The sequence below is a fragment of the Ovis aries genome, chromosome 3, assembly GCF_016772045.2.
Source record: "Ovis aries strain OAR_USU_Benz2616 breed Rambouillet chromosome 3, ARS-UI_Ramb_v3.0, whole genome shotgun sequence".
NCBI lineage: Eukaryota > Metazoa > Chordata > Mammalia > Artiodactyla > Bovidae > Ovis > Ovis aries.
Genome location: NC_056056.1, coordinates 194,001,180 through 194,015,820, shown reverse-complemented (window position 1 = coordinate 194,015,820; position 14,641 = coordinate 194,001,180). Strand labels below are relative to the sequence as shown.

Here is a 14,641-nt window from a genome sequence, read left to right as displayed (position 1 = left end):
TTGAAACATTAAGCCTTACACTGCAATAAGCTGATTTAACAGAATAGGAATTTTGGTTTCTAGTTAGATTCCATTATGTTCATGTAGGAATTATGTTCATGATTAGAACTGAACTCAGTTGTTGTTTTCCAATTTCACAGATGTTCCTGCCTAACATTTTAGTGCAATTTCCCAATACTATTTCTCCTCATAATATACAATTTGAGGAACAAATAAAATCCAATATTTAAAAATTAATCAGCAAAATAAACAAAAAAGCAAAAAAGGAATCAAGCAGTTTTTGCCTCAAGCTTTGTACCTGGTGTAGTTTTAAAAAGAGAGGGAAAGGGAGGTAGGAAAAACATAGTTTGGGGTCATCTTGTCCATTCTATCCCTTTTCCAGGGTGAACCATAGAAACAGACATCTGTGATGTCACCCATTAAGCATTTCAAGCAGTATCATTTCTTGACCCGCTTTTGTATTCAAGGTCTATTACTATTCTTGTAATTCCTGTGTTTCAAATGGACAGAAATGAGAGCATTTCCTCTGTATAACCTAAGCCTATCACTTAGGGTGATAGGGTGATATTGCAAGGGTGAAGCAAGTGTAAGACAGGAACCCTCCACCTTGTGAGTTACCATTTATTGACACAGAAAGTGCTGCTGTTGGAATATGCATATCATTTAGTGTAATAAGATAAACAAGGACAAATTATTGTGTTTCAGCTCCAGTGCAATCTGTCCATGCCCTGCAGAAACTCTTCAACAGCGGATCAAAGACTTTCTGGGGGTTGTCTTGCTGTCAGGATTCGGAAGTGTTCTGATTTCCCTCGGGAGTCATAAACTGCACCTTGGGCACCATGAGGGAAGAATTGTTCCGGCGGATGGAATTGTTCCTCCTCATGGAATTGTTTCTTCTCATGGAATTGCGCTTCCTTAGAGAATTCTGATGGGACAATTCACTCTTCTGGAGGGTCTGGATAAGGATGGAAGGCTTCTCATCCAGCTCTCGGGCACTGCACCTTGGAGCAGCTACTTTCACGGTGTTGCCGAATTTGGAGTAATCCACAGAATACACACCTTCCTCCTCGGTCACGATGGACACGAAGCGATGGCCCCACTGGATCTCCTCAGCGATGTACGAGGTTCTAGCTTGTGTAGTAATGCCAGTAGTTTCGACCACTCCTTCTAGAATCACGATGACCTCCAGGTCTTGGTTGGCCAGGTCAGTGGCCGAGATATCGTACAAGGGGCTGCGCTTGTCAATCACATGGCAGATGATCAGAGGGGCCACCAGGAAAATGTTATTACTCTCAAGTGGGTTGTCAACAGGAATGTCCAGTTGGTGAATAGGTACCACCTCGCCTTCTGGGGTCGTGGTTTTCTTGACCACTTGGATGCGCACAGAGGCACTGATGATCATGCTTTTCCTTAGGTCCCCCACGCGGAACATGAAACACAGTTTGCCATTTCGGACGGCAATTACCGCATGGCGGCTGAAAATCAAGGTTTCCGCCCTTCGGTGAGCTTGGGCTGTTTTCATGAAAATGCAGCCCAACATGACTGCATTGATGATCAAACCCACAATGTTCTGTAGAATCAGGACTGTGATAGCCAGAGGGCATTCCTCAGTCATCATTCTCCCTCCAAATCCAATTGTCACTTGAACTTCAATGGAGAAGAGGAAGGCAGAGGTAAAAGATCTGTAAGGAATGAGATCAGAAAACAGTGCCATCAGTTCAGATTTTTGAATCAGGAAATAACACTGAAGCTGAATTTTTCATGTTCTCCTTTCAAAGGCTAATTTTTTTCATAAGTATTGTGGATTAACAATTTTGTGTTACTTTCTGGTACACAGCAAAGTGATTCAGTTATATATGTTCTTTTTCAGATTCTTTTCCTTTATGATGGCTATATAATATTGAGTATAGTTCATGTCATACAGTAGGTCCTTGTTGGTTATCTGTTGTGTATATAGTAATATGTATATTTTGATCCCAAACTCCTAATTTATTCCTCTCCCCTCCTTTCCCCTTTGGTAACCATAACCTAATTTTCTACATCTGTGAAACTAGTTCTCTTTTGTAAAGAAGATCATTTGTATCATATCTTTAGATTCCACATATGAGCTATATCATGATATTTGTCTTTCTCTGGCTTACTTAGTATGAGAATCTCTAGGTCCATCCACATTGCTGCAAATGGCATTACTTCATTCTTTTTAATGGCCGAGTAATATTCCAGTGTGTGTGTGTGTGTGTGTGTGTGTGTGTGTGTGTGTGTGTGTACTACATCTTCTTTATCCATTCACCTGTTCATGTCCAAAGGCTGTTAAATACTTTTGGAAACACTAGCCAACTTAATGTATCAAATGCCCTATTCTAAACACAAGCACTTGTTCATTTTCTCTCTTATCTGCATGTATCATTGTGAAATACTTCACTTTCACAAGTGAAAAGTGAAAGCGCAAGTTGCTCAGTCGTGTCCGACTCTTTGCAACCCCATAGACTATACAGACCATGGAATTCTCCAGGCCAGAATACTAGAAAGGGTAGCCTTTCCCTCGTCCAGGGGATCTTCTCAACCCAGGAATCGAACCCAGGTCTCCCACATTGCAGGTGGATTCTTTACCAGCTGAGCCACAAGGGAAGCCCAAGCATACGGAGTGGGTAGTCCATCCCTTCTGCAGGGGATCTTCCTGACTGAGGAGTTGAACCCAGGTCTCCTGCATTGCAGGCAGATTCTTTACCAACTGAGATATCAGGGAAGACCTTCACTTTCACAAAGGCATAGTTTATTTTGTTAAACTCCTTCAAGCCGATGTCTATTATTTATTGCCAAGCTGTGTTTAAGTGACTCAAGTTACGTGGAACATACTGAGTCCTGAGTGAACTTTTTATTATTTACAACCTTTAAAATCATACTCATTAGTGAACACTATGTACCTTATATAGAGAAAGCACAGTGCTAAAGAGTGGTACAAAACATGTCCTTCAAAATACTAGTATTTTAAAATAAAAAGGAATGTTGTGCTATTTGGAACCAAACGTTTTCTTATTGATTGTTTCACTTTGTTCTCTAAGTGATCTAGAGAATACTGATGCTTTTACAGGAAGGATTTGAGGTAAAGATGATTAAGTGACTGTGTCAAGATCATAATAAGGGCACAAATCCTCTCATTTCTGGCCTAGTTTCTGAAAGAGACACAAGGAAGGGGCCAACATGTGTCAGGATTTTCTTGGGAAGATTTTTCAAACTGTGTCTTCTCTTCCTGATCACAGTGTAAACACTGATTTGGTAGTTTAGGGTGGACCTGTGCAAGACTTTCGAAAAGCTGGCAGATAATTCCGATTTATCTCCCTAATTGAGAAGCACCACATTTGGTCATCTTTCTCTTTAATTTATTCACTTAAGTACACTTACCCTTACTGCTGTGGCTTCTTAATAGAAACAGTCTTAGTCACGTCTGCCCTCCACTCCAATTTCAAACTTCTCTAATTTTATAGATGATAGGTCAACTGTCAAAGTATTAGCTGTTTCTTAATGCCACACACAATGAGTGAGCAAAATGTTTAAATATTTGGATTCTGAATATACACATTATATTTTGGTGGGGCACCATGAATGGTAAGCAAGCACACATAAGATGATTTTTTTTTCTACTAGGCTCATAATCAGGGATTTGTATTTTTTATTTAATTGAAGCATAGGATGACCCAGAAAGTTGTTATGGGGAGGGAGGTGGGAGGGCGGTTCATGTTTGGGAATGCATGTAAGAATTAAAGATTTTAAAATTTAAAAAATAAAAACTAAAATTAAAAAAAAATAATTGAAGCATAGTGGATGTCGCAGATGATTCCTTTAACTTTTAAATGAAAAAGTGCCTTTCTTATCCTTTCTGTTGCTAAAAAGATTCATGGAAAACCACGATTGCTTTTTGCACTAGCTACACACAAGATATACTGTATAAATCTAAAAAGAAGAGACCCCAGAGAAGGGGCATGGATACAATACTGATTTCTGATAATGTATACATACTTCAGGCTTTCCCAGTGGCTCAGTGGTAAAGAATCTGTCTGCCAGTGCAGGAGATGCAGGTTCGATCCCTGGGTCAGGAAGTAGGAAATAACAACCTGAAGTAGGAAACAGCAAGCCATTCCAGTATTCTCGCCTGGAAATCCCATGAACAGGGGAGCCTGACAGGCTGTAGTCCATGTGGGTCACAAGAGTCAGACATGACTTAGCAACTAAACAACATACATGCTTCAGGGAGCAGTGTAATGATGAATATGCCCAGATGTTTCATTTTATTAGCTTAAGAGACTATTCATATGTCATTTGTGTATGTTATTTATTTATGAAAGAACTTGCTTCCAAACATTATATGGTGCAAGACTCAGCCTTTTAATGAACACCTGTTGTGCTAAACAACCTCAAGAGATGAGTGTTTTTAGCTTCTGGTTTGTTCTGCTACAGAGGAAGTTAGGCTGAATAAGAAGAAGAAATATGTTGGTTTACTTTCTGACTCATGTTAGAAAGTCATCTACATGAAAGGGAACGTGAACCAGCCTAGAAGGAGAATGTTAAATATTATTTGGATACACTAGAAAACCTTCATTATAATAAGTTATCTTCAGTTTTGATGACAAGGTGGGACATTGAACTTAGGAAAGGAAATGCAAAAAAAATTAGACATATTATTAGTCATGTATTAAATATCCTTTGGGAAAAAAATAGAAATTTTTCTGTTTCTACTTTTTTTGGTGAAAAAGTATTATGTACAGTTGGTTACGATTAAAATTTACATTGCACTGAAGTATACATAGTACCACAATGTTAAAATAAAACCAGTAAGATTTTTAACATTAAAAGATGTTCAATAATATTTTTTAGGTAAGAAGTAAAATTTAAAATGCTAAAGTTAAGTCAACTATATTTCAATAAAAAGTTTAGATAATCATCTAATGAGAAATGAATAAATAAAATGCTAAAATTGTCACACTGCTAAAATCAAGTTTGTTTCATTGTATCTGCAACACTATTTTTCACAGTGAATTGAATGTTCACACCAGCAGGAATCCATCAGAGGAATGAACATACTTCAAAACACCTCTTGTTGAACAATAAAAGCTGGCAGTAAAACAGCTTTTAATAACCAAAGCACTCTGTCAAGTTATTTTACAAAATCACTGAAACTATCTCCCTTGTAATGACGTATCTTTAATCAATTGCCTAGTGACTTTTTCCACAAGGAAAGCCAATATATTCATCTTGTGAATAAATCTGTCATTTATTTTTCAAGGTTTATTATGTCTGTTTCTTTTATCTCATTTTATGTGTGTCTACTTCAAGTTTATTAAAAGTGTACCTCTATAGGAAAATGATTCACCAATAGCACTGCCAATAAATTTCTTAAAGAGGAATATTATAATCATATCTGGCCTATACATATCTGTTAAACATAGTATTTTGTTTCCTTTATATTTGGTGTACTGATGATCACGTACATTTTTTTACCTGTATTTTCTTTGAGACAATAGTATGTGACAAGTTTAAGACAAGAAAATAATATCTAACTCAATGGTAAAGGCAATGGATCAATTCAATTTGGCTTTCTCTCCTCAAAATTTGAGCTGAAACCTGTGGTATGTGATCTCTGTGACAAATATTACATGCCCATTTTGATAAGCTGGCATCGCAACTAGTCAGAGAAGGGAAGAATGGGCAAGTTTACAGTCTGGGTTTTTGCTTCTTGCAGTAGTATGCTAATTTCACATTTCAGGATCAGTAAAGGTTTCATTCTTTCCAGTTTCCTGACAGAACGGTTCCTGTTCAAGTTCCTTTGTTTTATGAATTATGCGAATTTGGGATATTATTCAGAAAATGTCCTGGAAAAATTGCTAGTATTATTAGAAATATTTCTCTTCAGGGTGAATATTTTTGCAATTGGTTATCTTTTTCCATCTTTAAACAAAAAAATTAAGAGACAAATCACCTCCAAGTAAATGTTCTTAGGCCATGTGAAAATATGAGAAGAGAATCACTGAAACCAAATTCACTTATCTTTGAAATATTTATGATATAAGAAAAAAAATTAGGGCAATCTAAGAACTGCCTTCCTATCCTACTAAAACTTTTAGAGAAAACCACAATGTTAAATCACTTCTACATAATCTCTTCTGTCAAACATTTAGACCAATTTCTATCAAAGATTAGCTTTTTTGTAGTTCTGAATGTTAACATAACTTTTAATTTTGGAATTAAAGCAAGCAATCAGCTATTCAAGATCATCTTGATAAAGAAGGGCTTAATATTTACTTCATTTCTGGTGGATTTTTTTTTTAATTTAGATCCCCTCTTCACCAGTGTTTTTCTATTTTTTTTTTCATTATTTCTGAAAATGTCACGGGAAGAGAAGTCATGGAACATTACTAGCATTTGCACAACATTTTTTGTTGATCAGAGATATTTCCTTTTGGATACTGGAACTATGGACAGCAGCTTTTCAGACTGACAACTAAATGTGTGCTTTTTTTTTTTTTTTTTTTTTGAGGACGGCACTCAGTGAAATCCTTTTTAAATAACCAGTGTAATATTTTCAAAGCTAGCCCACGGGATTGAAACTACATTTTCAAAGCCTCCTCATCCAAGGCTGCACCCCCCAACAAATTTTAATACATCAGATTCGTTTTTTGTTTTGTTATGTTTTTATTTTTTTGCTTCTGAACATACTAAAATAAAGTCTTTAGTTCACTGTCAGCTAAGTAAGAAAGAGAAGACAGAAAGGGCAATTTCACCTGTTTTTCTGTACTGTCTTCCACCCCGCCTCAGCCCGACGCCTTCTTACCTGACGTTAGTCACACACACGGTGGACTCCAAGCCACTTTTCTCCATCCCGCTTTTCTCCATGTAAGCATAGATGTCCCCGTGGGCAAAGGCCACCAGCCACCACATGATGGCGAAGAGCAGCCAGCTGCAGAGGAACGACATGGTAAAGATGACCAGGGTGTGGCGCCACTTCAGGTCCACCAGGGTGGTGAAGATGTCCTGGAGAAACCGTCCTTGCTCCCGGATGTTCTTGTGCGCCAGGTTGCAAGCCCCGCTCTTGGCGATGAAGCGGGCCTTGGGGAGGCGGTCCCGGATGCGCGGTTTGCGCAGGTTCTCCGCCGCGATGCGCGCCAGCACATACTCCTCGGGGATGATGCTCTTCCTGGCCAGCATCGTCCCGTCACCATAGCCAGCCTAGGCACCTGTCTGCGACCTGCCTCTCCTTCCCTCGAGACCCGTCCTGCGGGAGGGAAACCAAGATTAAGAACTACCCCTCCCCGCCCCCACCCCGCGACCATTCCTCGACTCTTCCGTCCTTGCATGGAGGGGTGTGTCTGTATCTTACAGGTGGCGCGCAAAGCTAAAGGTATGATCTTACAGTGATTGAGTTCTTAGATCTCGGGAAAATTACTTGGTCTGAACCAGAACTGTTTTAATAGTCCTTATCGTTTTGAACACTTAAGGGCACAACCTTAGTTAGTCAGGAGCCTTCCTGTAAACAGCAGCTTTAATGATAATTCTGATATTACCCGCGTCTGTAGATTACTGCAAAAACCCAAGCGCACCACGACAGCGAGGACAGCTGAGGCCAGCTTAGTATCACGATCTCTTTAGTAAACTATGCACGTGATGTAGCAATATTAAAAGTAGAGAGGGGGAATTCTTTTTCTGTTATTTTTAGAAGTAGGCAAAGAAAAGGCCGTGGACACTCCTGCACAGTACAAATAACAACTCGACAAAATAATAAGCAGTGTGCTATGTAATTTTACGTAGAGGTATTTTACATTTGAAGGAAGTATGAGTTGCATTTTTTAAAAAAATTCCCATTTGAACTCATAATGTAATAACTTGAACTTCTTTAATACAATGGGATCAACCATACAAGCTGCAAGAAAAACCCGGATAACAGCCTGCCGACTGCGTAAAGAGTTCATTAAAAGAATGTGCCCCGAAAATCCCTCCGACGCTGTCAACCTTTTAAATCTTTTGCGGGTACGCGCTCAGCCTCCCCCTCCCCTCCCCCGGAGGAGTGTTGAAACTTACAGACTCGGGGCCGCTGGCTGGGCGGCCGCAAGTCCCCGCACTCGCCGGCCGGCGGCGGACAGGTCCCTTGCTGTCCCATCTCCGCGCCGGGAGCGGTAACTGCGACTGCCGGAGGGACCGATCCGGGGCCGCGTGTCCTAGGGAGAAGAGTTAAAGTAATAAAAGGTGCAATTGAATCTGCACCCACTGGGGCGGGCTGGAGGAAGGGGGATGGTTGTAGCCCTTCCCCCTCCCCCTGCTCAGCTCTAGCCCTGGGCTGCTGCCGGGGGCGGAGGAGGGGTTGCGGGGAGAGGAGCTGAGGGTGATGCTCCACAAATCAGTCTCCCAGTTCGGGCTTTGACGCGCGCCAGCCCTCTGAGGCAGCCGAAATTCCGAGATGGGGCCGGGAGGGGGTGACGGGGGGAGGCGAATCCGGGGGAGTTAGGGAACCAGCCTGGGAGGAGGGGCGGCGGGGTGGGCGGGGCCTGTAGAACGGGCTCTTTTCCCAGTAGCCGAGACCCCCTGCCGCCAGCATGAATTTGAAAGGCTCCCAGCTCAGAGGAGAGAACTCAGAGTTCGAGTGCATTGACGTAAAGAGATTTTTTTTTTTTTAACCTGGGTGGGTAACTGTGCTACTTCAGATCAAGTAAACCCAGAGATAGAGATCAGCAAATACTGTTCTATACATCTGGCAGATTCATGTTGATGTATGGCAAAACCAATACAATATTGTAAAGTAAAAATAAATAAACTAAAAAAAAAGAGATCAGCAAATATTCTTCAGAGGCGTCCAGGCTATGTGTACATGTGATTATTTACATTAAATTTCCGTCTGGTAGAAGACGTTCTGAAGTAGAAGATGTTCTGAAACCCACTTTGTATATTTCTTCACCAGCCAAAGCTGGTTCTCAGGGAATCACACACACACACACACACACACACACACACACACACACACACACAACTGCGAGCAAGAAAAAAAAAAAAGTAGAAGGAAAAAAACCCACTCAAAGTCTCTTCCAATAAAAAAATTTTTATCCCGAACAGGGACTGCTGTCAACACTTTAGAACTCAAACCGTCCTCTTTAGTAATTGGTGGCTTTCTGAAATGTTGCAGCTTCTCCCTCTTGTATAGATGTCCTGGATGATAGAACAGAGCAACTGTGCACAAGAAAGATTATATAGTAAATATCTTTCTATAGCTTTTTGAAAAGGAGCCAGCAAAGACAAATGTGCTTTCTCCCACAGGTCAGGCCTCCTGATTTGGCACTTGTGTTAATGGAAACTTTAATTCTTGGAAATTTCATGTATTTTCCAAGACTCAGAGCAGAAAGCAGTATGGAGCATAAACAATGTGTTCATTTAATTACCAAGAGACCTAAAATTAGTCTTTAATGAAGGCAAATGAAGAATCGTTTTTTCCTTCTCATGGATAGACCTGCTTAACCCCTTCAAGCCTGGGGATCCTAGTCTATTAGTGGTAGCTCTGTTCTCCACTGTTGTGAATTTTTACAGTAATTTGTGTAGTAGTTTTACTACAAATGTGGGGATCCAACTGTACAGTTAATCCCCTCATTATTGCATTTTGTAATTGTTTGGTGTACAATTTATTCCCTGTTATTTTAGCAGGGATAACATTCATCAAATACCTATTTGGGCAAGGGATATATATATATATATATATATATATATATATATGATATAATCACAGTTGCTATTCTTAAGAGATACAGTTGTAGTAAGAGACAAGGGTTTGATAATAAACTCTAATAGTAGTAAGGATGTAATTAGAATGCGAGTGGAAATAGAACTAATCAAGCTATATTAAGACTAGAAGACTAAGGAAATGAATCAGCATAGATTATTTGGCATCTGATCTAGTCTGAGGGGCTTCCTCAGTGACTCAGCAGTAAAGAATCTGCCAGCAGTGCAGGAAACACTGGTTTGATCCCTGGGTTGGGAAGATACTCTGGAGAAGGGCATGGCAACCCACTCCAGTATTATTGCCTGGAGAATCCCAATGGACAGGGAGCCTGGTGAGCTACAGTCCATGGGGTCGAAAAGAGTAAGACATGATCACTAGTCTTTGAAAGACCAAGATATATTTGGGTTTGGAGCAAAACTGAGAAAAGATATTCCACTTTTCTCAGGAAGGAAGAGTGGGAGGGAGCATTGACAAGAGTGAGCCATGTTGTCGGTTCAGTTCAGTTCAGTTCAGTTGCTCAGTCATGTCCGACTCTTTGCGACCCCGTGAATCGCAGCACGCCAGGCCTCCCTGTCCATCACCAACTCCGGGAGTTCACTCAGAGTTGACTCATTGGAAGAGCCATGTTTTAGTAACAAACTAATCAGCACTGATGCAGCAAGGTAGGCAAAAGAGCGGGGTTGGATGCGTGGGTCCAGTGCTCCCTGAACAACCTCTCTCACCACCACTCTGAACACTTAAGGAGTTATCCCTGTCCTTGTCCCATGCCCTCTCCACTCTTCCCTGCAGTCCATGAAACTGAGGGCTGCTAGAGAGCAGGGCTGTGACTCAACCTTCAAGCACAGCTTAAACGTCAGAGGGGCTCAAAGAATAATTTTGAGTCAATGAATGGGAAAGGTAAGGTTGAAAACCATGTCGATACCTAAAAAAACGCCCCACAAAAACCAAAAAACCAGACAGCCTTAAATGCTCAAAAAAAGAAGCCTGGACAGTCTTTAGGAGGTAGTGGTAAGCCATGGAAGGAATCTAATTAGAGAACACCAGAAGTGCCTGCTTTAGGAGGGTTGATCAGGAACAAGAGGCCAAGATGGCTTTGAAGCCTGCATTTCTAGGTAGAGTGCTTTCAGGCTCCAACATTCTGTCATCTGCAGGAGGGGACACTGGAAACTCTTGTGTTAATTAGAGAAGGAGTGAGGTTTAGGGCTAATAAGTAATGTTAGTAGACAATATACAAATGTATACAAAAGGAAAGCTACAGAGTCAATATTTGGAGGGTAAAGTCACAGAGGACTGTGACATTGTGATGAGAGAGAAATAGTAGGGAAATTGAATGGGAAATGATGAACTGTTGAGGAGAATTACAAGACTGGCCACAAATCCATATTGGAATGTTATGGAAATTCTGGTCTTTTGTGATAATAATCATATTTAGAATTCAGTTTTTTTTTTCCTAGTGAGATGTAATTCTTCCAAATATGCAGTTTCAAGTTTTGACTTGTTTTGGAATGATAAACTCTGTACCCTACTTCTTAGTAGTCAGTGCTTCAAATTAATTCAATATAAGAGCACTAAGAATACACATAATAAAGATTAATTTTAAGAAACTGATAAGTAAAGTTTTGGCAATAATATGCCTAAAAACAAATAGTGGCCATCCAGATGGAGAATGTGTACTATACAAGCATCACAGGCTTTCTTTTTCTTTTCTCTTTCCTTCCTGACATTTTTTAAACCAAAGCTTTATGTTTTTTTCCTTTAACTAATTTCTCTGCACTGAATGGAAGCTGCATAAGGACACATAGTTTGTTGTGAATACCATAGACCCAGTGTCTGGAATTGTTCCTAGCTCCTGGAAATGGGTACTCAACAAATACTCGTCAAATGAAGGAAAGAAGGAATACAAAACACAATTCGCAACACTGCGTTCTCTCTGTCTTACACTTACTCTAACTCTCATCTTTCTTTCTTTGTATATTTACAACCATTTCTCATAGCCCATATAGGTAATCTGAAGTTTGGGGGTCTCCTTGAAGTCTTTATTGTTGTCATTGTTCAGTCACTAAGTTGAGTCTGACTCTTCTTCAACCCCGTGGACTGTAGCCCGCCAGGCTCTTCTGTGCATGGGATTCTCCAGGCAAGGATATTGGAGTGGGTTGCCATATCCCTCTCTAGGGAATGTATCCCACCCAGGAATCAAACCTGTGTCTCCTGCATTGACAGGCTTATTCTTTACAATTGAGCCACCTGGGAAGCCCTCCTTGAAGTTTGGGGCCATATCTGTCTGCAAAGATTTCATTACTTATCATTTCTCCCTTCTTTCTTTATTTTTTCCTTCTCTTCCTTTCAAACCCCTCCTTCCTCAGCAACTCTCCTCACTACTCCAGGTCCCCAGCACTTACATTTGTTTACATATGAAACTTGTTTAAACTTGGCATTTGCCGACTATGTTTCTCTTGACAACTTTTGAACCTAATGGAGATATATCTGTATCCCCAGAGATCTTTGTGGACACAAGTAGCTGCTAAATAAATATCTATTATTAATTGATTCTAGTTCTTCCCTCTATGATCCCCTTTTTCTCATATTATAGGCCAAATAATGAACATTTAAATTTACTTCTGAGAAATTTGTGAAGGAAATCAATTTTTCAAGAACATATTTACTACTTCAGGCTTATTTTATTGGTCTGTTTATTTAATCACTCTTGCTGTCATCCACTTAAACTTTTCTTAACTGTTCTATAATGTCTTAATTGTTTTTTTAAGAGTGAAGACTGATTTGTGCATTACTCCCAGAGGAGACCTCTAATGAACAGAGCTAACTTTAAATTTTATGATTTTCTTGACTTTAGGAATCCAGTAAGAATCTGCTCATGGTACATCCCAGAGTAATCGGGAAACAATTTAAGGATATCTATTCACTTATAAGTAAGCATCTATTAGATTCCTTTTAGACTTTATGTGCATTTTATTTGAAGATAAAAAGATTTCTGCAGTTCTCATTCTCCTAAGAAACAGTTGGTTGGGTGACTTCAAACAAGAAAGGCTGATGTTTTCCCCATTTGTCTGCTGTTTTGATTATCAAATGCAAATCAGTGAAGTCCTTGAAAGGATCCTGTTAAAAATTTTATTTATTTTTTAATTGAAGGATAATTGCTTTACAGAATTTTCTGTCAAACCTTAGCATGAATCAGCCATTGGGGTGCCATTGCCTTCTCCAGAATCAGCCATAGATATACATATGTCCCCTCCCTCTTGAACCTCCCTCTTATCTCAGGTAAAGGGTAAAGGCCTTGCATTTGATGACTTTGCCTTTGATTTGACTTGTGAATTTAGAACTCTTGGTTTGTCTGAGCCTTATTAGATTTTAGAATTTGGAGAGTCTTCAAAATGACAATGGAAACGATTCATGTTAGCAGCCCAAATAACAGTTTGTCTATTTGCTTGATCTGCTGCTTATTAGTGTCCTCATATAAACCACTCTGGAACATATTGCTTTGGAATCAACTTAGTAAAAACTGTTACATAAACTAGTAATCAAAACAACATGTTATACACTCACTTTTTTAGAGTTATCATGAAATGGGAATGACAATATAACCCTTGGTACTTATCTGTTCCAATGATTTCAGAGAACATTTCTTTGTGAGATATATATCTATTATGTGCAAAAGAACCTCACTCTCCAAATTAGATTACCCGTTTCTTCAATGATATCGATTAGAGTCATCAGTGAAAAAAAAATTTCCATGCGGCTTGTATGTGTAACTAAACTTCTGCCAGCTCACAGGTGTGAATCTGTGAGCCAGGAAGGGGGCATTCATAACAATGACTATCTTTTAATATACAACCAGGTGAACAAAACAAAGTCCTGGCTCCAATGCATTCTTAGAGAGGAAGGTGTTAGCAAACAAGTAGACAAGTAATACATTCTATAATTATCAGTAGTGTTGAAATTTATAAAGAGAGTAAAGCAGGAAAAGGAACAAGAGTAACTGGGGCCAGAGATGGGCAATTTTACATAGAGTTCAGAAAAGATCTCTTTGTGTGTGTGCGTGCTAAGTCACGTCAGTCGTGTCCAACTCTTTGCCATCCTATGGACTGTAGCCCTCCCGTCTCCTCTGTCTATGGGATTTCCCAGGCAAGAATACTGGAGTGGGTAGGCATTCCTTCCTCCAGGAGATCTTCCTGACCCAGGAATCGAACCCATGTCCCTTATGTCACCTGCATTGGCAGGCGGGTTCTTTACCACTGTAGCTTGCCAGGCTCCTCTGTCCATGGGATTCTCCAGGCAAGAATACCGGAGTGGGTTGTCACTTCCTTCTCCAGGGATCTTCCTGACCCAGGGATCGAACCTGGGTCTCCCACATTGCAGGCAGATTCTTTACCATCTGAGCCACCACGGAAGCCCTAAAACATCTGCTCCATAATCCTAAACCCTTTTTCGTGAACAATATCTCCAAGTGAGGATTGTTAATCCGTGATCCAACTACATGAGAGACACATGGTTACCTTACTTTAGGCTCCTCCAAGCTTTTATGAAGGAAAGATAGAATAAGATAATTTTTGGCTCCTAGATTGAAATATCTTTCATGAGATGGTATAAACACTTCTAATGAGGCACATTTAAGAATGCTCCGGGAATAATCTCTTGCCCACTTAGGTTTAAGAAACTCATAGAATGATTATGAGAACTAGATGACACAATCCATACAAAGCACTTAGTGACCAATCTGTTGTAAGCACTTAATAAAGGTCAGTTCGAGTATTATTTTTGAGACTCCCACCAACCTTCGGAATCCCAACTACCCAGCACTTATACTGGCATGTCCTCAACTCTTGAATTTAATCAAGACACAGGACTGAAAGGGAGTCAGCCAAGATACTG

The 14,641-nt window shown here is 40.0% G+C and overlaps 1 protein-coding gene and 1 long non-coding RNA gene across 5 annotated transcripts in view; one reads left to right on the top strand and one right to left on the bottom strand.

Annotated features, from left to right (window-relative positions):
- Positions 1–603: 603 nt before the first annotated feature.
- On the bottom strand, positions 604–8,230 carry KCNJ8 (potassium inwardly rectifying channel subfamily J member 8). Its single transcript, XM_004006791.5, has 3 exons — positions 8,071–8,230; positions 6,827–7,267; positions 604–1,682 (listed from the first exon to the last, which is right to left on the bottom strand). The coding sequence occupies exons 2-3, from the start codon at positions 7,198–7,200 to the stop codon at positions 782–784; spliced, it is 1,275 nt and encodes a 424-aa protein (XP_004006840.1). The 5' UTR covers positions 7,201–7,267; positions 8,071–8,230; the 3' UTR covers positions 604–781.
- Positions 7,067–14,641, top strand: part of LOC121819194 (uncharacterized) — a 46,185-nt gene continuing 38,610 nt past the window's right edge. For all 4 annotated transcript variants that reach the window (XR_006059417.2, XR_009599985.1, XR_009599986.1 and 1 more), the window contains exon 1: positions 7,067–7,393. This is a non-coding gene — a long non-coding RNA (uncharacterized LOC121819194). The remainder of the gene's footprint in view (positions 7,394–14,641) is intronic.

What these genes read in the sequence shown, in the direction of transcription:
- KCNJ8 (XM_004006791.5), bottom strand. Translation starts at nt 7,200, where the DNA reads ATGCTGGCCAGGAAGAGCATCATCCCCGAGGAGTATGTGCTGGCGCGC. An exon ending in GTGTGTGTGACTAACGTCAG is followed by an intron (nt 1,683 to 6,826) that starts GTAAGAAGGCGT and finishes CATTCCTTACAG; the next exon opens with ATCTTTTACCTCTGCCTTCC.